Source organism: Bos mutus, chromosome X (assembly GCF_027580195.1).
Source record: "Bos mutus isolate GX-2022 chromosome X, NWIPB_WYAK_1.1, whole genome shotgun sequence".
Lineage (NCBI taxonomy): Eukaryota > Metazoa > Chordata > Mammalia > Artiodactyla > Bovidae > Bos > Bos mutus.
In genome coordinates this window covers 70,085,716-70,111,901 of record NC_091646.1, presented here as the reverse complement: position 1 = coordinate 70,111,901, position 26,186 = coordinate 70,085,716, and the positions used below count along the sequence as shown (strand labels likewise).

At 41.6% G+C, this 26,186-nt stretch overlaps 1 protein-coding gene across 4 annotated transcripts; it reads left to right on the top strand.

The window, feature by feature from the left end:
• The first annotated feature begins 326 nt into the window (after positions 1-326).
• On the top strand, positions 327-26,077 carry GCNA (germ cell nuclear acidic peptidase). Of its 4 annotated transcripts, none has more exons than XM_070365638.1 (12): positions 327-630; positions 721-795; positions 2,306-2,360; positions 10,322-10,368; positions 10,778-10,814; positions 13,243-13,325; positions 15,922-16,089; positions 19,063-19,138; positions 22,349-22,493; positions 23,646-23,784; positions 24,763-24,967; positions 25,261-26,077. In XM_070365638.1, exons 3-12 carry the CDS (start codon positions 2,314-2,316, stop codon positions 25,508-25,510), a joined length of 1,197 nt encoding a protein of 398 aa, XP_070221739.1. In that variant the 5' UTR covers positions 327-630; positions 721-795; positions 2,306-2,313; the 3' UTR covers positions 25,511-26,077. The 4 variants fall into 4 exon arrangements, with proteins under 4 accessions (XP_070221739.1, XP_070221737.1, XP_014335284.2 ...); XM_070365636.1 differs by having other exon boundaries at positions 330-630; positions 15,739-16,089; XM_014479798.2 differs by lacking the exons at positions 327-630; positions 721-795; positions 2,306-2,360; positions 10,322-10,368 and having other exon boundaries at positions 11,709-13,325; positions 15,739-16,089.
• Positions 26,078-26,186: the final 109 nt, after the last annotated feature.

Below are 26,186 nucleotides of genomic sequence, written 5' to 3'. Positions count from 1 at the left end.
AGTTAACTCCTCTTTATCTGCAGAATTCGGGGGGTTCTGGAAGCGGGCATCACAGTTCAGTGTTGCCAGGCACTTTTGGGTTGCTGCGTCACTCTTATCTAGGGGTTTGGCCCCCGTGCCCCCGCCCCATCCCCCGGGCCCCCTCTCGGTGCCTCCCGCCCCACGGGCCCCGGCGCCCCGCTTCCCGGCCCCCACCCACCAGCGCCTCCGCCCCGCACCCCCCACCTCACGCCCCCCGCCCCTGCACTCCCACGCCCGTGCCCCTGTGCCTACGCCTGCGCCCCTGTGCCCACGCCTGCGCCCCTGTGCCCACACCTGTGCCCCCACCCCCACGCCCCTATTCCTCAACTTCATGCGTGATTGAGGGAGGCAAAGGAACCTAGAGGCATGGGCAATTCAAGCAAGAAACAGGGCTCGCTTATTCAAATCCTTGCAAATGATGAAACTTCCGGAGGATTTGGCTCGGTTTTTCCCTGTCGCCCCCCAAAATGAAGGATCGCTAAACTACGTTCTCTGTGTGAAATGGCGCATTCACTGTAGAAGTAATGCACGTGATTCCGGAAGCACTGTTCCAGGGCGCCAAATTCATAACCGCAAAAATTTGAATCTGCCTGGTGAACACACTGATAGGTGGGTATAGGGAGGGCGGGAATACGTCAGTTCCTACCAATTGCTGAGCCCGGGCTCTATAAAAGGGCTTGCGCTTGGCGTTTGTTACAGTTGCTCGGGACCTTGCACGCCATCCACTTGTCTGAGGAGAGCAGCGATTGACTAGGCCAGAGGCTGCAGAAGCAGGTAGGTGAACCGAGGGTACCAAAGCGAGAGCAAATCTTGAAACTTGTTGCGGTTGAGCAGACTTCATTAAAGTGAGGACCACCATAAGCCCTGGACACTGATTGTCCGTGAATCTTGAGACTGAGATTTTGGCAAAATATTTTGCCTGTTTGCACCTAATGCTTTTGGAAGAAGGAATTTTTGTGCATGTATTAGTAATATTAACTCCGCTAAAGATGGGGGATGGGCAAGCAGATATACCAGTTTGGGGCATAAGGAAATAGAGGCCTGGGAGGTGGCATGCAACTGCAGCAGGGTGGAAGGCTGACTGGATGGAGGTTGGAGTATGGAGGTAGGGGCGGGTGGAGGCTGGGTAGGGGTGCATGTGCGTTCCTGGGGGGAGGGTGGGGGAGGGGTGGGGTGGGGGAGGGGTGGGGTGGGGTGGGGGAGGCGTGGGGTGAGGTTTGGGAGGGAGGCAGGGGCGTCGATGCCTGATCAGCTAGGGGTGAGAGGCAAGTGTGGGAGGGGGGAATGGAGGAATCGAGGCCCAACTGGTGCAAGACTTAGTGCGGGCACTGGGAGGTGAGATGGGGGAGGGGTCTAGGTCCCTGGGGAAGAGGAGGTGGGAGTCGAGGCCTGATTGGTGCAAGGCTGGCTCCAGGCAGCAGCAGGAGAAAGGTCTAGACCTGTTTGTGAAGGATCTCCTGAGGAGAAGAGGCAGAAACAAGGTGAGTGGAAGTGTGCGTGAGGGGTGGTGGAGGTGTCGAGGTCTTACTGGTTCAAGACTGGAGGGAGGAGGAGTGTAGGCTTGATTGGTGCAAAGGTGGCGGGAGGGGGAGGCAAAGGACGGGGAGAGGAGGCACTATGTTGAGTATGATGGTGAACAGAGGGGTTCGAGGCCTGATGAGTGCAAGACTGGCTGAGGGAGAAGGTGACAGTAGGAAGATGGAGGTGTGGGGGGAGGGTGACCTGATCCTCTGGGAGGAGGGGGTTGGGGAATTTGTGAGTTGGATTGAGGTGTGTGGGCATGTGTGGCCTGGTCTGTGTAAGTCTAGCTCTGAGCAGAAGTAGGGAGGTGGTAAAGGTGGGGTGTGAAAGCCTGATGGAAGACTTTCTTGGGGTGTGAGGTAGAAGTAGGTGAAACAAAGATGTGGGAAGAGGGGAGAGGGTGGTGATGTGTGTGTGGGTTAGGAATACATTTAAGGGTGAAAGAGCATTGGGCCAGGGACCAAATAGCGCATGCTAAAGCCATATAACAGAGAGAAAATTGATCTGGAGGCTGATGAATGAGTGCTCTCGCCTATTTCTGTAATAGGTGGCGGTTGATGTGACATAACATCAGGAGCCCCCATGTGCTTTGGACGTTCTGACTGACCTTGGTGGGGCAAGGTGGGAGAAGGGTCGACAATAAACAAATTTAAATACTTCTTATTTCATGGAGTGAAGTTTTGGTTTTAAGTTACAGTGAAGAAGCTGCTTAAAGGCAAATGCAGAGTGTAGAAACATCTAATTAGTTTTGGTTTCTTAACAGATGTGGACATGTCCAAAGAAGGGGTTGACGGTTTGAAGACCAAGGATGATAAATGGTGAGATTTGAAAAAATTGTTTTCAAACCGATTTTCTTAAAAAGTATACATTTATGTCATTTAGAGTCTACATAATGTATAATTCGGTTAGTCATAAAATGAGAATTGTGAAAAGAGATTTTAGAATCATGGGAGTCCAGCCTCCTATCCAATGCATAAACCCTCTATATAAGAGCTCTTTTAGCGGCCAGGAGTATACAACTCCATGAAGCAACTTAATGCGTTGTTGAACATAATTTCTAGAAAGCTTGTCATTCTGATGACCATCAAGTCTGTCCTTTTGTTATTCGCACCCCATTGTTCTCAGTACTCCCCTCTAGAAGTGCACAGATGAAGTATTTTTCTTCTCCGTGATAGGTATTTTAAAATAGTTGTCTCATCTCTTAAGTCTTCATTTTCCTGAAAGGTTGCTCTCTTTTTCTTCTTTCTAGGTAAGATAAACATACAGATAAGTGTATGGTGTGGAAGAAAGTAGAAACCATAGACTAGAGAGTCTAGAAATTGACCCAAATGCATATGAAAATTTAATTCATGATGGGGAAAAAAAGACATTTCAAATCAGTGGGGAAAAGATAGATTCACTGACAAATAATTTGAAGATAATTGGTTGACCATTTGGAAAACAGCAAGAATTGGATTCTTACCTCATCACTCCTTATAGCAAAATAAATTACACACGGATAAAATACTTCAAAATTAGAAGTGAAACCATTAAAAATGCTAGAAAATATAGCTGGATTTTATTTCCAATAATTTTGAAGTGAGGAATGTCTTTGTAAATTTAATATCTTAACAAAAACATAAAAATGAACGAACTGACAAAATATTTGTATTACTTATGATAAAAGTCTATCTTCCTTAGTCTACAAAGAAAAAAGTTAACAATTAGGGAGTTCCCTGGTGGCCTAGTGGTTAGGATTCTAGGCTTTCACTGGTGGCCTGGGTTCATTCCCTGACTGGGGAACTGAGATCTCACAAGCCATGTGGCATGGCCAAAAAATAAATAAATAAAAGCAACAATTAAAAGGTGAACAAAGAGAAAATGGGCAAAAGTTTTAGAAGGTAGTTATCTGGGAAAAAATACAAATGGCCTATAGTCATTAAAATTTATTCGAATTTTAATTTTATTATTTAAAGAAATTTTAAACAAGTTACCATTTTTCATATATCAGATGAGCAAAGATTTAAAAAATTTTGATAATACCCAGTGTTGGCAAATCCATAGGGAAATTTCATGCGGTCATGGTGGGACTGTAAATTGGTACAACCTTTTTGGAGTGCAGTCTGGCAATATGAAAATTTTAAATGTCCATGTCCTTTGAGCCAGTAATTCAACTACAAGGACTTTTTCTTTTTAAAAACAAGTGGTTGTTTCATACATGTTCTTTTTGTAGTTCACTCTTACTTTCTCTTGACTCCTTCCCCCTACTTCTCCCATGTCCCTTCTCCCTGTAACTCATGCTCATTGGATCACATATAAACATACACAGACTGTTTTGGTCTTTGTTCAGTTCTGTGGATGAAGGACGTATGATTAATTACTAGTGCACTGAGAAATACATACAAGCATGTTTACTGCAGCATTGTTTGTAATAACACAAATTTGGAAGGAGTTTATATATCCTAAGGGTGTACTTGAAATAAATTATGGATCATCCAAAAAAAAGTGATAAGAACTATATATGCTGATAGTAGAAGTACTAAGATCTATAAAGTCAAAAACTGTAAGCTGCAGAATAATTCATAAAGCATAATACTATTTATAAGAAAAAAGTTTTGTGCACTTGACTTGTAGGGGTATGTGCTTATGCTTGAGACAAAAACTGTAAGCTGCAGAATAATTCATAAAGCATAATATTATTTATAAGAAAAAAGTTTTGTGCACTTGACTTGTAGGGGTATGTGCTTATGCTTGAGAACTTTTCTAAAAGAATAAGAAACATGATTTATCTCTGGGAAGTGGGACTGTTGGAAGAACAGGGACAAAGTGTTTCTCTACTCCTGTGTATTTATCAGTCACAAAACTGTCTGGTAAACACTTTTTCTTGATAGCCTTTAAAATGGGGAGGATTAATAAAAGAATGCAGCAAACAAACATTTGGAAACATATCTTAAGAATTAATAGAAAGAAATGCTAATTTAAAATTATTTACTGCTTAAATTAGCAAATTTTAAATATTTAGTCTTATTATAGTAATATTCCTGACACCGTAAACTAGTACGACCCTTTGGAAACAAATAAGGAAATGTACTTAGAGCTATAAAATTGGTCCTACTTTAGACTGAGTAATTTGACTTCTGGAACTCAATCCTAGAAAAATCCAATTTATGAAAGTAATTAAATGTACAAAGATGCTAGTTGCAGCATTCAACTAAAGAATCAAAGTAATGTGTGTGTGTGATCAAAAATGCACAAGGTAAAGTCCCGGCTCTCTCCATGACCCTCAGTAACATGCCCCAAATAGGGAATTCCCAGGGCACTTGGTTGTCATTAGTTCTCCCCTAAGAAGCAAGCAAGTATATTCTGCTTTATAAATCAGCCCCTTGAAAACTTAGTTAACAGGAATCACTCCTCTAGCATTTGATGAAAAATTGAGAAACCTGAATTCCTGAAGCTATAGATGCAAAGACCAGATGCTGGACTTCTGCTTGGAGATTGCTCTTGAGGCTGGACAGCAACCTGCCAGGCTCTCCACCTGCCCCCGCTGCAAGTTAGGGCCATTATGTCTCAGTATCTGGGCACTGTATTTTCATTAATGCAGGTGATATTGTTAGTTGTTTGTTTATTTTTGCTTTAGGCTGACTCTGTACTTCAGACTGTCTCATAGATGGGTGTATATAATGTAATTAATTTTTTCATTTGGGAAAAATTTTTTTATTGATAAATCTTGAGACAGTATTGAGTAGATATTTTAAAAGGCCCCCCGTTTAAAAATTTATTTATTTTTAATTGAAGGATAGTTATAATATTGTGTTGGTTTTTGCAATACATCAGCATGAATCAGCCATAGGTATACATATGTCCCCTCCCTCTTGAGCCTCACACCCCTCTAGGTTGTCACAGAGCCTCAGTTTGAGTCCCCTGAGTCACATAGCAAATTCCCACTGGCTATCTATTTCATATTTGTTAATGTATATGTTTCCATGCTACTCTCCCCATTTGTCCCACCCTCTCCTTCCTACCCCTCCCCCCGTCCATAAGTCTGTTCTCTATGTCTGCATCTCCATTGCTGTCCTGCAAATAGGTTCATCAATACTGTCTTTCTTGATTCCATATATATGTGTTAATATATGATAATTCGTTTTTCTCTTTCTGACTTACTTCACTCTATATAATAGGCTCTGGGTTCATCCACCTCATTAGCACTGACTGAAATGTGATCCTTTTTTATGGCTGAGTAATATTCCATTGTATATACTTATCACAGCTTCTTAATCCATTCATCTGTCGATGACATCTAGGTTTGCTTCCATGTCCTAGCTATTGTAAATAGTGCTGCAATGAAAACTGGAGTACATGTGTCTTTTTCAATTTTGGTTTCCTCAGGGTATATGCCTAGTAGTGGGATTGCTGGGTCATACGGTGATTTTATTCCTAGTTTTTTTATGGAATCTCCATACTGTTTTCCATAGTGGCTGTATCAATTTACATTCCCACCAAAAGTGCAAGAGGATTCCCTCTCCAGCATTTATTGTTTGTAGATTTTTTGATGATGGCCATTCTGACCGGTGTGAGGTGATATCTCATTGTAGTTTTGATTTGTGTTTCTTGATGTTGAGCATCTTTTTGTGTGTTTACTAGCCATCTGTATGTCTTCTTTGGAGAAATGTCTGTTTAGGTCTTTTTCCCACTCCCCTCCCCCACTTTTTGATTGGGTTGTTTGTTTTTCTGTTATTGAGTTGCATAAGCTTCTTGTATATTTTGGAAATTAACCCTTTGTTATTTCATTTGCTATTATTTTCTTCTATTCTAAGGGTTGAGTTTTCATATATGTAATTAAATTTTTAAGTGGAAAAATATTACTTAATGAGATCTAATAGACAAAAAATCCTTTAAAAATGAGGTTCAATGGGGATGTGGGTGGGAGGATGGAAAATAATGAAAGGGATCTTTGGAACCACTTTTTGAGATTCATTCATTTATTCAGCAAATATTTATTGAGTACTGACTTTGTACTTAACAGTATGAAACAGACACACTTCGAGATCCATGTACAGGTTACTGTCTGAAATGGGAGATAGATGCATATAAACAGGCAATAAATAGTATAGTGTGTAAATGCCGTGAATGGGGGAGAAGTACATGACCCTATAAGATCTTGTTTAATTTTCATAGTAGCCCTCTGAGATAAGTGGTTCTTTTACAACTGAGGCCCAGGTTTGATTTACAGAAATCTAGGTGAGCGGTAATGATGGTTTAGAGTAGGGTAGGGTGGTGATGGTGAAGTTGGAGAGATTTGGATAAGTATAGAATATATTATCGTTCAGTTCAGAGACTTTCCCCACATCTTAACATTTCTGAGGCTGGGATGCTTCATACATTTGATAGCATGTCATCATTTGATAGTGTTTTTTCCTTTCTTAGAGGTACATATAATAATGTATTAGATTAGATGAAATACACTCTAGAAGTAGAGCCAACAGGTCTTGCTGATGGATTGGATATGAGAGCTAAGAGAGCAAAATCAAGGATGACTCCTAAATTTTTGGTTTGTATTACTGGTTTAATGGTAGTGCCATTACCTGAGATGAGTAAAACTGTAAAGGAACAGAATGGAAGGACAGAATTAAAAAAAAAAATCTGTGTTGGCCATGTCACACTTTAAATACTTAGTAAATATCCAAGATATCACATAGATAGGTGGAGTTCAGTGGAGAGTTCAAGGCTAGAAATATAAAACTGGAGGACATGGGGTCTAGGGATAGTAGAATGAATGACCCAGGAGAGGGGTCAGTCCTGCAGCACAGCATGGAAGATGGCAGGAAGCAATTCCTTGAGAAGGCTGCAGGGGAGAGATCCAAAGAATAAGGGAGGGTATGGCCTTAGATAGTGGAGGGGACACTGTGGTCCTTGTTAAGGCAGAGTCGGTTATAGTTACAGACAGGTCAGTAGATTTGTTGGTGGGAGGATGAGGGTGTTCCTGCGTGATTACCTCTTATTTTCCCAGTGATTTATGGGACAAGGTTGTTGAGGTTTTGGCACTCTGACGGCAGAAATGCTACTGAGATACATAATACAAAGAGTAGGGGACTGGTTTTCACTGAGCAATCAAAGCCTAATTCATACTCTCTGGTGCTCACTGAGTAGTTTTTGTTTTTTTGTTTTTAAGCACAAGATTCTTTGTTTTGTTAATGACTACCACACAATAAGCATGCAGAAATCCCATATTGTAAAAATTGCCCTGTTAGACTCACTTTAAAAATAATTGGATCAGAAAAGCAAATGGGTCACCTAGTGGGCTGGCTATTATAGATGCTAAATAAATGGCTGAATCAATGAATGAATGAACCATAGATGTACCCATCCTTTTTAATTATTCCATATTTGTTCAGAAATTACCAATAGAATACAGGCCCATGTTAAAAATAAACAATACAGAAACATCTAAAGTAAAAAGTGAGAGTCAACCTCACATGTACACACTCTCCCATTCTTTTGAAGTAATAATTACTAATAACTTGATATTTATTCTTTTATATCTTTTTCTGTAGTTATAGAAAAGCATAATCTGTGTGGTTTATGGCTTCAGTTTTAAAGGGAAGATCTCTGGGTACTTAAAAGTTTTCAAGGGCTTTTATTTGATGTATCTTCAAAGCTTTCTAATATAATTTCTTAGTCCTTCCATGGTAGAGTTCTGGGTAAGCCAAATGGCTTTTCTTAGGTGCATATATTTTCTAATATGCACCTAGTGACATGAGTCTTGAAACACTTTCTAGGGACTTGTACTCCTGGTCATAAATTTTACTGAAAAGGGTACTACATTCTGCTTTTTTGACCACCTATTTCTTCCTTAGTGCTGTCCTCAGACCTTTTTACTTTTCCTGTTGGTTACCTGCCAACCCAGAATTCGATGTTTTCTCTTTGGGGATTAGAGTGGAACTCTGTTGTATAACTTTTTGTGTCCTGTTTCTGATCCCTGATTCCTTTTGTTTGACCTCTAAAGAAAATGCACATGTGTGTGTGTAACACAGAAGTGTGTGAAAAGATAGATGATGTATGAATCACATTTTAGTTTATATGTAGTGATGTATATTGATAATAGATTTCATATAACCAAAGTCACGTTTTGACCCATACCTAGGAAATCAAGAGATTTCATTCTTGATTGAACAAAAATGACCTGAAGCCTACTATTGAATAAGTCCAGTGTACAATGACCAATAAATGAATAGAAAACTTAATCAAGGGGGTGAGCCAACGTGTGTGTTTAAAAGGTATATAATCAGTCCAGTAATCAATCTCAAGGCCAAAATAAAAGTCTACAAGAAGTGGTTAAGGCTGATTTTTATATGTAAAACCTTATAAATATTTTGTAAAACCTAATAAATATGTAAAGGAATATAAATATACGTTAAACCTTAGAGCTATGATGCCCAATTTCTTTAGCACTTTACTTTCCTCTGTTAGCTGTATGTCACAATAGTTCATAATAAGATTACCCATGAGTAGGTCCTAAAATTGGAACCTGGCTCCAGCATGGAAGTATGGCTTTTCTGAGCTGGATTTTGAGACTCTCCAAATCATCATGAGTGGCTGATTTAGGGGCTGTCCAGTCACTTGCTATTTGGTGAGCTAAAGAACCCCCTGCTAGAATGTGCTTTGGTGTCACCTCAGATGGTACAGTTGTCCCTCAGTATCTGGGGTAGGGGGGGGATTGCTTCCAGGGCTCCTCTTGGATACCAAAATCCTTGGATGCTTAAGTCTCTTACATAAAACTGTGATAATTGCATATGTTGTATGCACATCCTCCTGTACACTTTAAATCATCTCTAGATGACTTATAATACCTACTATGATGTAAATGCTACATAAATAATTGCCATCATGTAGCATATTCAAGTTTTGCTTTTTGGAACTTGCTGGCATATTTTTTTTGAGTGTTTTCCATCTGAGGTTGACTGAATCAGCAGATGGAACCCTTCAATACAGAGGCTGACTGTAATGTGAAGCTCAAACAACCAGCCAAGCAGCCTGCTGCTAGCTGGGGTAGAATGAGTGCTAGGGCCTCTGGCAAATTGTGAGGCAGGGAAGCAATGGACCCAATGTCATGGTTCACCACAGGGAGCAGTTGCAAGTTTGAAATCACCCTGTGTTTTCTCCCCAAGAAATGCACTTCAGCATTTGTGCATTTACAAGCAGCAAAGCCCCAAAAGGTGTCCCCCTTGCTCTTTTGCCCTTTTGATTTTTAACTGTAATCTCTGCATCCTCAAGTCCTTTTCCCTGTGGTCCCTTTCTTGGAATTCACTTTCATATCTCTATTTTTATTTTTAACTTTATTTTTTACCTTTTGGCCCTACCTCATAGCATGTGGACTTAGTTCCCCAACCAGGATTTGAACTTGCTTCCCATGCATTAGAATGTGGAGTCTTAACCACTGGACCACCAGGGAAGTCCTCATATCTTTAAATAGAAATATACCACTGGGCAGAAAACAGGCTTCTCACTGATAGCTAATCATACTCAACTAACATTCTTTCCCTGACTTTGTGCAGTAGAGCACAAAGCAGCTTTGAGCAGCTCGTGGCTTCTAATTTTTCTTCTCCTCTACTACTGTGATCTTCACTTCATAAGCCCTTAAAAGCCTTTTTACATTTCAGAAACTCAGATTGGTGGTTCTTTTCAGAGATTTTTGACCTTTGGTAGCTTTCCTTTAAAACAGAATGTATGTTAGTAGCTTTCCTTTAAAACAGAACGTATGTTAGTAGCTTTCCTTTAAAACAGAACATATTTTATTTTGCAGTCCCATTATTACTGTGGACTCAAACAGTGATGAAGATCCTGACTGCTGTAAGTAGAGTCTTCTCAAAACAGTAATTAACAATCTAAAGCGTAATTTAGCCATGTCTTCATAGAGATGACTGAAATGTGATTTTGGACATTTGGTATAAGCTGTTCTAGCTTTGTTTCTTCTAGGGCTCTCTAGATTGGTGAAACAAAGTTTATTTCCCTACTGTGAGGAGCAGAGGATGTCCTCTGTGCTTCTTTTCCAATTTGCTTCCTGTCCTTTTTTTCCATTATAGATCTCTGTACTTTTATCTCCTCTCTGTCTCTCATGGGAGATGACTTAAAGAGTCCACCATACATTTTAACCAAGTCTAATTTATGGACTTTGGTTTTAGGGAGTTAAAGACATAGGTAATCAGATTTGACCATGCTTCACATGCTTACTAATGCCCTCTTTCTTTGTCTGATTCAGATATAACTGGAGTGAAGATGAAGAACAACAACATCAGGTGGGTAGGAGAATTGGTGAAAGTTGACTTTTTTAAAGGAATAATGTTTGGGTAAGATGATTTCAGAATAAAAATCACATTTTCTCTGTGAATCCTATGTTCAGGGTTATAATGGGTGTTGGATCTCACAACTGGGTTCAAAATACTAGACTCCTTATCACTGGCCCATTATCTAATTGGTCAGTTTCTTCTTCATGTTTCTTTGGAACCATCCCTTAACTTCTAGTCTCCACTACTAAGGCCTTTATCAGTTTTTACCCTTGTATTCATGCAAGAGCTTCTTAAGTGGGCTCCTCACCCTGATTTATTCCTCCTCTGATCAAGTCAGTATTCCGCTTCCAGATTAATCTCGTGAGACACTGCTTTGATCATATTAATTTTCTATTCAAATTGTCTATCTAAGGGAAATCAAATAGGTAAGCCTAGGAGTTAAAGTCCTCTGTGAATTGGCCATAACCTGTCAGCATTATCTACTACTTTTCCTATTTAGGAGTCCTCTGCTACACTACAGGGTGTTGCCCAGGTGCCAAACTATAGTGCTAAATTTACTGGAATGAATCTGAAATAACTTGTTTCCATATCAGCTCCTTGAATCCTGTAGGAATGTGAATTGGTCATTTCTGTTTCCCACACGAAGACAAAATAATGCTGTCAAGTGGGAAAATGTTTTTCTGGCTAGTTCTGATTTATCTCTGTTGATTATTTTTGCAGCATGCAAGCCACCAAGCCTGACACCAATGTGTGAAGTCAGCAGTTGCAATCAGCTGAAATTCTAGATCTGAATAATGCATTGTATAAAGCTATCTATTGGAAATGATCGGTTTTGTTATTTATATTTTTGAAGTTAGGTCTGTTGAGGTATGATTTACATACAGAAAAACTCACTCTTTTTAGGTATACAGTTTGATGAGTTGACAAACGTATATGGTATGTATATGGACTAGGTACTGTAAACCATCACCACAAAGATGCAGAATTTCCATCATTGCCATTTACATTTTGAATGGTATGTCATAGATCCTTAGAAATATCCTGATTTTCAGTATTATATGCTATAGAGCCCTTGATTGAAAATAAATTTAAGAATATCCAATTGGTTTCTTCCTGTCTCCACTAGATAGATGTTGAACAAATATGTAAAGAAAATCCATTTCGAGGTGTCTTCCTGGAGTGCCCACAGATCTTGATCCAGTTCTGGGGCCTTCTATTTGTGGGATACTGTAGGAAGGGTGGATTTGGGGAAGAAGGTGATGTGTTCAGTTTTGGGTATGCTGAGATTGAGGGGCCTACAGGCAGGGCTGATATTAAAAACATTTAACAACCAAGAGATACAGACAGGGATTAGTCAGGATGGCTGCCTGACTGGTTCAAACAGACACCACCAATAAACAGTTGGTGAGGCTGTACCTGTGTAGACTGACTAAAAATTGACCCTACCCATAGGACATCCAGGTAGGACATTGGCACTATGGAGCCAGAAGTCAGAAGCAAAGTTGGGCTGGTGGATAGATAATGTTTACCCAATCCTTAGGGATTGATTGGCTTGGCATGAAAGGGATATGGATAAAACCTGGGGACAAGCAAGGAAGGGAAATGAGTGAGAAGGAGTGGGCAAACAGGTGAGAAGAGAACCAAAATCAAATAGTGTCCCAGGAGTCAAGAATTTTAAGGATGGAATGAATGGTGAACAAGAGAACAAAGGTCTATAAACTTGGCAGCTTAAAAGTGGTGAATATGAAGGAAATGGATGAATAGATTTGTGTCTGTAACGAGGGCAGACAAGTTCTCTAGCAGCATTTTAGGTAGTTTTCTCTCTCATCATAAAGGTATATCACACTTATACACCGTGTAGGAAATAAAGGTCGTGAATTTCAGCCTTCTGGAACATGTGACCCAAATACCTGGGACAGCTGAGAATGACAGTCCCAGAGGTGTGCCCACAACACCCGCATCCTGGGTGTCACAGGGATACTGCTCACTTAGAGAGGTGGTGCTGGCTTTGGGCTGCAAAGAGTAGCACCCGGGAGAAACCTCCCCACCGAGGCTGCCTCTCTGCATCTGTGGTAGGGGGATCTCAACGTGGATAGAGAAATGGCAATTAACTAGACTTTTCCTTAATCATTTTCCCCTCACACCAAAACCATTTGAACACATACCCTCTGACAGCCCACTTCAACTCTCAATACTAGACAGATTCCTCCCTTTGAAAGGATTCAGACAGATGGAAAGGTTTGGTAGGAAGGTAGGAAAGATGGAAAATCAGGAACAATGATTGAGTAGTTCCAGAGGAGGGGAACAGAGTTACTTTGGGAAACCAACAAAATCATTTCAAAGTGATTTTGCTCACTGGAGAAAAGTATAATAGAAAATGCAATGAAAAGAAGAATGTTGCTTTCATGCTTTTGTTTTTCTCTGTCCGGTCACTCAGCTACGTGGTGATTGACTCAAACTCTGATAATGAATACATCCCTGTGAGAAAGAAACCTAAGATACGTGAAATGAGACGCAAAGGCAAGTATACTACTAACTTAGAGAAAGAGCTGTGCAGTGCAGCCTCACCACACACAGTCATCTCAGGATGAGAGTTGGCAAACATTCTGTTTTGAATCATTCCGTAGTGAGTGCCACTGTTTTTCCTTCCTATGTGCTGGATGTGGATATGGCTGGGTCCCCTGCACTCCCTGGTTAATTTCCTAACAGAGCAGCAGCTGTTCCTGCTACCATAGAACCCAGGCATCACCCTCTGTAGGGTTCTTACCTACTCAGCATTATGTTGCAGGAGCAGAGGAATTTAGGAACTCACCCTGAGCAACATGAATGTTGCGCTGCTCTTCTGCCTTCCACTCTTCATCTCTGTGTGTGGATGACAGGGAGGAGGAAGGGATGCATTCTTTCCAGTCTGATGGAGATCAGGATGTGTGAAGCTTACAGGCTAGCTGGCGGTGATTTCTCAGGGGTACACTTGTTTTCTCTGTCTAGCTGTTTGTCTTTGCCTTTTGCTACCCTCTTTATATTTTCTAGAGAGTCCTGTTTTTCTTAGTGTGTATTTGCCATAACAGATCCTTGCCTCTGAATTCAGAGGCCCTCATCACCTTCAGGAGGTATGGAGTTTTACTTGCAATTCAGAACCTGTTCAGTGGGTTTGAGACATAGGAAGACTAGGAGCTTCTTAAACCTTTGGGATAGTATTTTACTGATCTCCGTTTGCTTAGGACCTGACATAGGGCAAGAGACACAGGCACCTGCTTAAAGTACTGGCACCCTTAAAAATTCTGGCTGCTACTTTGGTAACTACCCCCTGAGATAGCATTGGCCAGATTCTGCTAGTTAACCTGGGATATCAGAGCAGGGAAAGGATAGGTGGCTTGGAACCCTCATCTCCTACTGTTTCATCACCTGTCCCATCTGATTTCTTTTTTCCCCTCCTCTCTAGCTCTGAGTGGATTGCCTGAATAGGGCGGAGGTCCAGGTGCAGAGTAGGGGGTGTAATATGACAAGCTTCCGCAATGTACACAGAGCCCCAGGGGACGTAGCTTTAGCGTAGGGGCCTGAATGACAAAGCCAAAGTCAGTTGCTGACTCCTTTAATCAGAAGATCCATAAATCGGGTTGATTTACAATATTTTGTCAGTTTCAGGTGTGTTAGTTACATAGCAAAGTGATTAGGTTACGCACACACATATATTCCTTTTTTCTATTATTTTCCATTTTAGTTTATTACAAGACATTGAATGTAATTCCCTGTGCTATACAGTAGGTCTTTGTTGGTTATCCATTTTACACATTGTAATGTGTATATGTTAATGCCAAACTCCTAAATTATCTTTCGTCCCTCGCCTACCTCTTTCCCCTTTTGTAACCAGAAGTTTGTTTTCTAGGTCTGTGAGTGTTTCTGTTTTATAAATTTGTTCATTTTTGTCCCTACTTTTTAGATTTTAAGTTGCATGTGGGAAATCTTTAAATCTTTTAGGAAGGATGACTTTTTTCCGATAGGAATACCCACTGCTTTTTCCTTCCTTACTGCATATCTGCAGTTCTTTTTTTTAAGTTCTTTGATAATTTAAATCATAGATGAAACTCAAAATATATTATCCCAAATATGGAATTTTAGGATAAAGAGTTTTTGCACCATAAATACATTTTTATAACTTGTCTGTGCTGTGATTTATATTTTTTACATCCAGAATCATAGAAATCTAGATGCTGAACTCTTGAGCAGAACCCAGACAGCTTGTGTCTTAGGCATACTGCCCCTTGTTTCTAGATGAATGGATGGGTCCTCCGTGAGGCTGGGGACCATCCCAGTGTTCCCAGGGCCTTTTGGTGCTGGCATCAGAACTTCTCTCCTCATTTTCACATCAGTGTTTCTGAGAGCTTTGGACTTATGGACTAGTTTAAGAAAGAAATTTTAGGGGATAACAAAGGATTGCCAATTTTTAATTTGTCTCATGATGGAAATAAACTCCAACTATCATCTGTCAGCATAATTTCATAAAATAAAGAGCACCAAAAGTTTAATGACGACATAATCTCAAAATAAAGTACAGTCCTTTAAGTTACAGAAACCAGGCTTAATTTGCAGGGAGAACCCACTTTATTATTCTCATTTTTTTTTTTTTTTTTTGCTTTGGCCCAGTGAAAATATACAAGTTTCAGACCTGTGGGAACCCCTGAGCACCTCCATGGTGCTACTCAGAGAATGTGATTTGAAAATTGCCTCTGGGTTTGAATTGCTATTTTATCTGTCACTGTTCTCAGTAAAATAAAGTAGCAGAGGGAAAAACAGTCTAAAATAACTGATTCTTAACTATGATTCATTATACCACAGTTCCTGGCTTGTTTAATTTGTGCTCAATAATCTGAAGTTGAGGGGGGTGTGAGGGTGGGGGGAGTATGTTTATACATGATTGTGTTTCAAATTTCAGGTAAGAGTCAGAAAGTGTCTGATACTAAGAAACAGCTGATCAAGGAGCCTCCAATAGTTATCAGTGATGATGATGATTTGAAGAAACCTGCGGTGATAGATAATTCGTATGATCGGGACAAAATTGTCAAAATTGAGGAAAAGGATGAGATTGTTGTCCTCCAGCACAAGTTCTCTTCTGCAGCTGGTAATCAGAGTCTTCAGAAAAATCTCTGCCAGCTGCAAAATGATGATCCTAAAGATAAACCAGAGATTTTAGACGGAAAGTTGTCAACTAATGAAGATCCTGTACCTGTGGTGGAACAACCAAGGAAAAGGAAAAATAAAACCAAAAACATAACTGTGCCACCTGGTAAGCCAATCAAACCAAGTGTGTCTGTCCCACTGACTAAGCCTAGTGCAACAAGTGTGCCAGCCAGGCTCGCTGTTCCCTTTCCCCCAGATACGTCTGTCTTGTAGAGTCTGTCTTGCTTATTAACCCTCTGCCATGTTTCAGCAGCTCTCTAGTGGCCAAGGGTGGCAGCCATCACAGTGAAAAGGCTCTTTCTGAGGAGGGGGAGGGATGGCCTTGTTGTCCTCATGCTCCCAGGCCTAATTGCCACTTTGCTGTAGGAAGCTGTAAGTCTGAGCTTCTCCTCCCTCCCAGGTTCCCAAAGTTCCCAGACTTCATCAGTAGTAAGGGCACTTACATAACTGTGTTAAGTATCTTTATGAATCTGTCCCCCTAGTCGATGGTGAGCCTTCTTTCTTTTTTCTTAGCTGCACCGTACAGCATCCAGGGTCTTAGTTACCTGACCAGGGATCAAACCCATGCCCTCTGCAGTGGAAGCACAGTGTCTTAACCACTGGACCATCAGAGAAGTCCCGATAGTGAGCCTCTTGGTGAGAGGGTTCTCACTCATCTTTTAGTCTCTCCCAAAGTCTAGCCTGGTAGTTGGCATGTAATAGATGTTTAATAACTTTTAGATAAATCAATGAAGGGCAGGGCACTACCTCCTAAATACATGAATTTCTAGCTAGTTCAGTGTAGTCGCTCAGTCGTGTCTGACTCTTTGTGACCCCATGGACTGCAGCACGCCAGGCTTCCTGTCCATCACCAACTCCTGGAGCTTACCCCAAACTCATGTCCATCACGTCGGTGATGCCATCCAACCATCTCATCCTCTGTTGTCCCCTTCTCCTCCTGCCTTCAATCTTTCCCAGCATCAGGGTCTTTGGCAATGGTCAGATCTTCGCATCAGGTGGCCAAAGTATTGGAGCTTCAGCATCAGTCCTTCCAATGAATATTCAGGACTGATCTCCTTCAGAATGGACTGGTTGGATCTCCTTGCAGTCCATGGGACTCTCAAGAGTCTTCTCCAACACCACAGTTCAAAAGCACCAATTCTTTGGTGCTTAGCTTTCTTTATAGTCCAACTCTCACATCCATACATGACTACTGGAAAAACCATAACTTTGACTAGATGGACCTTTGTTGGCAAAGTAATGTCTCTGCTTTTTAATATGCTGTCTAAGTTGGTCATAGCTTTTCTTCCAAGGAGCAAGCGTCTTAATTTCATGGCTGCAGTCACCATCTGCAGTGATTTTGGAGCCCCAAAAAATAAAGTCTGCCACTGTTTCCCCATCTATTTGCCATGAAGTGACAGGACCAGATGCCATGATCTTAGTTTTCTGAATGTTTAGTTTTAAGCCAACTTTTTCACTCTCCTCTTTCACTTTTATCAAGAGGCTCTTTAGTTCTTCATTTTCTGCCATAAGGGTGGTGTCATCAGCATATCTGAGATATTGATGTTTCTCCTGCCAATCTTGATTCCAGCTTGTGCTTCGTCCAGCCCAGCATTTCTCATGATGTATTCTGCATATAAGTTAAATAACATGGTGACAATATACACCCTTCACGTACTCCTTGCCTGATTTGGAACCAGTTTGTTGTTCCGTGTCCAGTTCTAACTGTTGCTTCTTGACCTGCATACAGATGTCTCAGAAGGCAGGTCAGGTTGTCTGGTATTCCCATCTCTTTCAGAATTTTCCAGTGATAAATGAATTTCTAGCTGGAGCAACTAGCAGTATGGGTGCTAGACAAAGGAACAAAATTTGGCTTGCATACTGGATAAAGGTGCTGCCTAGGATGGGAACCACCCTCCTCAAAGCAAGTGTGTGAGCTATGCCACGCCATTTCTTTTTTTTTTTTAAACTTTACAAATTGTATTAGTTTTGCCAAATATCAAAATGAATCCGCCACAGGTATACATGTGTTCCCCATCCTGAACCCTCCTCCCTCCTCCCTCCCCATACCATCCCTCTGGGTCGTCCCAGTGCACTAGCCCCAAGCATCCAGTATCGTGCATCGAACCTGGACTGGCAACTCATTTCATACATGATGTTATACATGTTTCAATGCCATTCTCCCAAATCTTCCCACCCTCTCCCTCTGCAACAGAGTCCATAAGACTGTTCTATACATCAGTGTCTCTTGCTATCTCGTACACAGGGTTATTGTTAGCATCTTTCTAAATTCCATATATGTGTGTTAGTATACTGTATTGGTGTTTTTCTTTCTGGCTTATTTCACTCTGTATGATAGGCTCCAGTTTCATCCACCTCATTAGAACTGATTCAAATGTATTCTTTTTAATGGCTGAGTAATACTCCATTGTGTATATGTACCACAGCTTTCTTATCCATTCATCTGATGGACATCTAGGTTGCTTCCATGTCCTGGCTATTATAAACAGTGCTGCGATGAACATTGGGGTACACGTGTCTCTTTCCCTTCTGGTTTCCTCAGTGTGTATGCCCAGCAGTGGGATTGCTGGATCATAAGGCAGTTCTATTTCCAGTTTTTTAAGGAATCTCCACACTTCTCCATAGTGGCTGTACTAGTTTGCATTCCCACCAACAGTGTAAGAGGGTTCCCTTTTCTCCACACCCTCTCCAGCATTTATTGCTTGTAGACTTTTGGATCGCAGCCATTCTGACTGGTATGCCATACCATTTCTTATACTGCTTGTGCCTCTGTTGTCCCCACAATCTACCCTATGGTATATTCATGTAGCTTCATAATAGTCCTCGGTGCCTAGGATAGAATCCTGCCCCACTTACTCTGCCTGCAGCTCTGTGACTCATGTAGGTAAAACCTTTCATGCCACCTAATAGAGTAGGATGCATGCTTCAGAGAGAAGCTTTTAGTTTATCCTTTTTAGTTTTTATCAACAGTAAAATGTTACTCGGGGCTTGTCTGTGGGGGCCTCTCCTGGGTTTACCTTCCTGTTAGTTGCCAGTTGGTACCAATTTTCAGGGTATGGATGAACTATTATCTTTTCAGCTGTTAAAGAACGGAAGAAGCGTAAGCCTTCAAAGAAGAAACCCAAGACAGTGAAATCTGAAAAACTCGAGCCTGGGTATGTACTGCTCACAGTCGGTGGCTCAGGAATTGACTGCACAGTTGTCATATGCGAAGCCATTCACTGGTCACGTGGGAGGGTCTTTGAGGGGGTGAAGAGGTCTGGTGGGCAGTGTGGGACAAGTTTTACATCCCTGAATTGGGAGGATAGACTCAGCAGCAGGAGGAAGGTGGGGAGAGGAGGAACCTCTGTGCCCCCTTCTTCCCTGTCCCTAGCAGAGCTGGTGTGGGCACTCCACACAGAACCCAGCAGTTCTGGGCAGACTGGAGCTTTTACCCCCACAGCAGCTCTGGCCTCTGAGATTTCCTGTCTTTAAACTCAGATTGTTTAAATGATGTGTAGCCAAACAAGATCAATTTTTTCAGTCTAGATACAGCCCTGTGGCCACCAGTTTTCACAGAACTAAAAGGCAGTAGGAATGCTGAGAAGGCAGAATGAATGTGTTCCCATCCATTGAAATTGGGGGGAGGCAGTCAAGATTATTTTCCAGGGTTTCAGATGAACCCTTTAAAAAGTTTTTTTTTAAATTGAAGTTTAGTTGATTTACAATATCATCTCAGTTTCAGGTATACAGCATAGCAATTCAGTGTGTGTGTATTTTCAGATTCTTTCCCCTTAGATGTTATTACATAATATTGAGTATAGTCCCCTGAGTTGTATAGTAGATCCTTGTTGATTATTTATTTTATATGAACCCTTATTCTTACTACCTATATATTCTTGCTAATTTTTATATCTTAAATGTTAGGGTGAAAGGGATTGCTTGCAGTCCACTTATCGTTATTAAGCTATGTTACGTATATATTGATACTGGTATTATATTGTTATATATTATATTGATAGTGAAAACAGCAGTTTTAGAAAACAGTCATTTAGACCAAAGACATATTAATGCTCAAAGGGAGCAAAAAAAAATGCATTTCCTCACTTAGATTCCAAGAACTTCACTTTTTCTCTTAAAAATGTGATAGAGTGAACATACTTTTTTTTTTTAACTTGCATTCAGGAATAATGTATACTTCCATCTGAATTATGTTACAAAAGAAGGATTATATTTGAAGGACTGTATGTTTCTTTTTTTACCTGTATTTTAGGGCAATAAATGCATCTTAAGGGGAGAAGAAAAATGATATGTCAGGCGTGAGGGCAACAGAGAAACTGGACTTGAGTAGAGAGGCTCTCTGTTTCTGTGTTTCTCTTCAGTTTGGTGTAGCCTTTCTTAGATGGGCCCCCTTTTAGCAAAGCTTCTTGTCTGGATTCTTAGATCCATATTTAAGCTGCTTTGCTTCTAGGGACATGTGTCTTGGGGTAGGTCCCAGGTTGCTTTGCTAGAGAATGAGATGAATGAAGGAAGAAGCTGCTCCTTTGTGTCTTTGTCCTCTGCCTCATCCAAAGAAGGCTGGCCTGTATGGACTCTTCACTGTTGCCTTGCTGCTTCCTGTTTTAGTCTGTAGGCTTCCTGTTCTCAGCATTGTTCCCATGGAGGCTGCTGGCTGGTCATGGTGTCTGATGTACCCGTCTGGGGTCTTGTTGGTTCCTCTGATGTGGAGATGCTCAGCCTGCAGTAGAGCGGCATCACCACTGAAGTGAAGGCTTGCTAAGCCACAAGCTGCTTGACATGAGCACAGATACATGCAGGGGTCATGCTCTCTGCTGAGGTCTGTAGAGGGTTTAGGTTTTTATCTGCCACCTTTTCTGATGCAAATTTGCTTTCAGAGCTAAACAATTGGAGGCAGAAATGTTAGTCACCCATATCAGGTTTTGGGGTGAGAGATTCTTACTTTAGCTGCCTTTGTCTTGTCTGGTAGTTTTCCCCCACCTGTAACCCGGGCACCTCTCATAGGGTTTTATTTTGTGACTTAAGGAGTAACAAGTGTCTTGGCAAAATCTCTGTTTCAGGAGTTCTGTTAAGTCAGAAACACTTCCCTATGTTTGCTAGTGGTTTATCTTTTCAGCTCTGTGGGCTGATCTTTTTGGATTTGTGGATTGTCCAAGCCAAGATTAAAATGCTTCAGTTTAAATAAATAGCTATTACAAGTGTGTGTTTTTATGGGCTCTGCACTATTCTTCTTCCTTTTTTTTTTTTTTTTTTTTGCACTATTCTTTGTGCATTTGAATTATGCCTTGAAAGATGGGACAGCAAAAGTGGTCTAATGGAAAGACCACGAGATTTGGGTCGGTATATTCAGTGTCTCTGAACTTTGGGTAAGTCATTTAACTTCTGAACTTTTGTTTTGTCATGTGCTAAGTGGAAATGGAAAGAATAGTAGTGGCTTCTTTAGAGGATGATGTGACGATTAAATATGATGATGTAAAAAAGAAATTCTTGGCAATTGATGAAGCACTCCACAGAGGGTGGGTCTCTGGAGAAGTGGGGGTGTGACTATTCTAGGCCATGGACAAATACATTTTGCCAAGGTATGAATGAACTATGCGAAATGTTAGTCCATGTCCTGGGAACATTTAAGTTGCTCGCTTTGGCCAGAGTGGAAATGGTAGCTGGAAATAGAGGTTGGAACCAGGTTGACCTGGGCCTTAAATGTTAGGCCACACAGAGAGGGACATCACTGGAACATGGCCTAGGAAAATTAATCTGAAGGTATATGTGTGTGGTTGGATTAGAAGAAAAAGAGCCTGTAGGTAAGGAACACAGTGGGATGTTGTAGTAGCAAGGCATAGAGAAGAGGACAGGAACTTGACCTAGGGTGATAACAACAGGGTAGAAAGGAGAGGCTGGCTGGAAAAGATGATGTGAAGCAGACAGTGATCTGTCTTTATGCCTAGTTGAATATGGGGTGAAGGAGAAAATGGATTTTAAAATGTCTCGGGTTTTCAGCCTATTGTAACAAAAGTTGGACAATTAAACACATTTAGCTGGAGACATACTCAGGTTAGTTGGTTGGAAATTTGCACTGGGCACTTGTAAATTCAAAACTAGATCTTAGGAGAGAGGTGGAGACTGCAGGTCCAGGTATGGGATCGCTCCTTTTGGGGTTGGAACCATGGGCTTCACATCTCTGACAGTGTGCGGGGAGTGAAGGCAAAAAGGCTATGAATGGAACCTTATAGGAGATGCCCTCGTAGCAGGAGCTGGAAGGAAGAGAGACCAGCGAGTCTTCTAAGTCTCTCTTGATGTGACCTGTATATATGCATTTCTTCTATTGATTTCTTTTGCTCAATAAAACTCAGCTGAATTTACTTTTGCAGGAATTCTCAGTGCAAAATACCTGGATGTTTCTTTCATGGCCTTGAAAACTTAAAGGAGTATTCTGGAAGGAATTACAAACGCAATAAGGATGAACTGATTCAGAAAATCTATGCTCTGCTTAACAGATCTGTCTTTGATCAAAAGGTAGAGTCAATGAATAAGCACCTATTGAACACTTGCTGTATGCCCAACTCTCTTGGGTGCTAGGAGATGTGCAGATGTACTAACTATATATTTCCTGCCCTTGAGAAGTGTGAGTTTAGATGGGGAGGGGAGATGAGACATGCATATGTGAAAGAAACGGAATGTTTTGTGGGTTATAGTATGTGGTCCAGACTGTTCCTACCACAGGCGATCAGCAGAGGGAGAAATCACTGAGAGCCTGAGCAGTTGGGAAATAGGATTGCCTGGAGGAACTGAGACTTGTTTTGGGTCTTGAAGGATGGTAAGGGGAGAGAACAGCAGTGGTTGGGGAGATGATAAGTGTTGAGGCTTGACTATCTGGAAGAGAGGGTTTGTGTTAAGGATACTAGGAAAGAGCTATGGCAGCTTGGGTGTTACTGAACCTCTGTTTGCTCATCTGTAAAGCAGGGGCAGTAGTAGTATACCTCCTGCCTACTGCACAGAATTACTGTTAGGCCTGGTAAGTGAATCCCCCTGAAGTACCTAGAACAAGGCCTATGATATGGTGAGCAATACATGTTAGCTGGTGTAGGCCTGGTTAATAGGGGGTCTTGGGAATCAGGTTGGACGAACTTAAATTGAAATCAGTAGGCACCACTGCTCAGGAATATGATATACCATGGAGTGGCTGCTGAAAGAAATGGTTTTGTCAGTAGCATGGGGGTGTGGACTGGATAGGAGAGAGTCTGGAGGCAGAGAGACCTGTGGTCATTAGGTTTTTCAGACTTTATTGTCTCTGGTGACAAAACTTTCTGCATGGAAAGTTCTTAGATCTTTCTAAAGGTTCCCCAACCTTTGGAGCCCTTCCTGATGACACTGATATTACATCAGATGACTCTGATGAGTGGAACCTTAAGTGTTCTGAGTTGCACGGTCTCTGTCTCCTAGCCCAGCAGAAGTGTCCTTCTTTCCTTGGCTGCCCCTGACTTTTGTCTCCATGCAAGGGAGCAGAGATTCTGCATTCATATTCTTGCAACAATCTTGTCTTTACCTGGGCTTCAGTTTACATTTTATTCTCCCCAGAATGTTAGATTTGCAAAACTCTTGAGTTGTTACTTTCTGGTCTGCTTAGAACTGCTTTTTGATTTGTTCTTGTTTGCTTTTTGTTCTCAGTTGCCGGAGAAAATCGACATTGTCTGGAATAATAAGATGCTGAGAACTGCTGGCTTATGCACCACTGGCAAGCTTCGATACCCTAAGAGAGAGCGTTTTGCTAAGATTCAGATTTCTCTGAAAGTCTGTGACTCTGCAGGTGACGGTGGGAGTAGGGTAGCTCCTCCACCGTGCTTCCTTCCCACACCTGAAGGGTTACTCTTGGGTGCTGGTGTTCTCTGGCTGCCCGTATCACAGCTTTCCCTATCACTCCTGGGTGGACAGGTCTACTGTGTGTTGCTTGGAGGACATTATTATTGGATGTCTCACCACCACTGAGAGTCTAGTTTGTCCATATTTCTGCCGGGCCTAACTTAATTTCTGCAGCTCCCCATTGCAGGCGGCAGCATCTCCATTCTCCCAATAACAAGTTCAAGGGTCCCTATATCTAGCCTATCACTGGATGTTCATAATGACTCTCCTATTATCATTCCTTCTCTGTCTTTGCCTTTGCCCAGCTATGGACCCCTATCACCTCATTTTTCTCCCTGCTCCGTGCGATTTCCTGATAGGAAACCTCAGGCTTGCCAATACCTGGAGTATGGCTTACAAGGCCTTTGTACTTTGCCCTCCTCCATTGGCTAGTCTTGTCTCTCACTATTCCACCTGTGCTTTAGCCAGACTTTCTTCATGCTGGCTTTGAAAATAGACTGCACACTTTCCTGACCCCAACCTTGGCTCACTTTTCCCACCACATCTAGAAAGGCCTTGATAATTTTGCCAGTCCAGCCAATTGTTAATTGCCCAGCTTTTCCATGGAGCTTCTCCTGACTAAACCCTACTGATGTTCTTGGAGGGTGGCGACTGGGTCTCAGCTGGATGTATTTGTAGCAGTGTCCCATAAAAAGAGCACACTGGAGCTTTTCTGAATGCACTTGCTCACCTGAGGCTCTCTGCCATTAACAAAATTGGGTTGAAGTAGGTTGAAATTTCACTTTCAGAATCCTGGGGAGATAACACTTCTTCCTGCCCACATATGCTTGTGGGTCTGGTCGGGTGGAGAGTCTAGGGGTGGTTGGGTAACAGACCAGGGGTAATTGGTTTAAGGCTCAGGATTTCTTTCCATTCCTCTCCTAAGACCGACTCCGAGACACTTTGACCCATGAGTTATGCCATGCAGCCTCCTGGCTGCTCGATGGCATCCGTGATTCTCATGGTGACATGTGGAGATATTATGCCCGAAAATCGAATATGGTGCACCCGGAGTTGCCCAAGGTCACCCGTTGCCATAACTACAAGATTAACTACAAGATTCATTACGAGTGTACTCAGTGCAAATACAGGTAAGACCCTTCTCCTTAGACTTTTCCAATTATGTTTTTACTGTGGCCTCCACATGGCTCTTCAGGAAGTACATAGCTATCTGACTTGAGGAGTAAAACTTCTCTACACCTTTCTGTGTCTTCTTTCTCCATTCTCTTCTGCTTTGAGCTGGCCTGACCATATTCCCTTCCTGGTGTCCCACTTTCTGAGATCCCACAGAAAACGTCTGGCTTTGGACCCAAGGCCAGCAGCTCTGAGATGTGGAGGTACAGTAACTGATTCCTTTGCTGTGTGGTGTCTCTTTTCTCCTTAGGGTCGGGCGCTATAGCAAATCATTGGATACCTCCCGCCTCATCTGTGCCAAGTGCAAGGGCTCTCTGGTCATGTTGCCACTAACTCGGAAAGATGGAACCCCCATTAAGCCCCACGTGAGGCCATTTGCCAAATTTGTACAGGAGAATTACAGAAAAGTCAAGAGGGAGACAGAAGGGATAACTCATGGGGATGTGATGAGAAAGCTCAGCAAGGATTTTTTTGCCAAAAAACAAAGTCAGGGTATTTGAGGTTATCTGAGAATGTATTTGTGTAAGATGAGTCATCTTTGGCTTCATCTATTAGTAAGGAGTTTTAAGAAGATATATTTGATGCTGTGAAACTATGAATATTAGAATTTAAATTGTTTGAAAAACGCTTCCTGTTGTTAATGATGATTGTGCTTCACCAAGGGTTCTGTTGCTAACCATTTTGTGCTGATACTCAAGAGCCCTTTGGATCTACCTTGGGTCTTATATACTATTCTTAACATGTAGAACAAAATGTAAACTTGTAGAACGAAATGCAAAACATGTAGAACGAAATGCAAAAGAGAAATAAGTTTTTGAGAGTGGCAGGTTGAGAGAAGGAGAGACATGCTGCAAAGAGAACATGTTTTAAAGTCAGTATTTCAAAACCAAGGCTTCTGTCTGATGGAACCTGTTACACCTACATAGAAATAAGAGAAATGTGCTTCACGAGTTGAGTTGTTCTTGACATTGTATGAAGTCATCTGAAGCAATGTATTTGTTCGTAAAATAAAGAAGCCACCTAAGCAATGTAATTGTTCATGGAATAAAAATGTTTTTTGCTGTTTACTTGTTAGCAAAGTCTGTTCATTGACAACCCATGTCCAGAGCGGAACAAACCCTTGGGTCTTTTGTCCAAGACCCCTGATTTCATAAGCTTTCCAGGATGTGTCTGGAA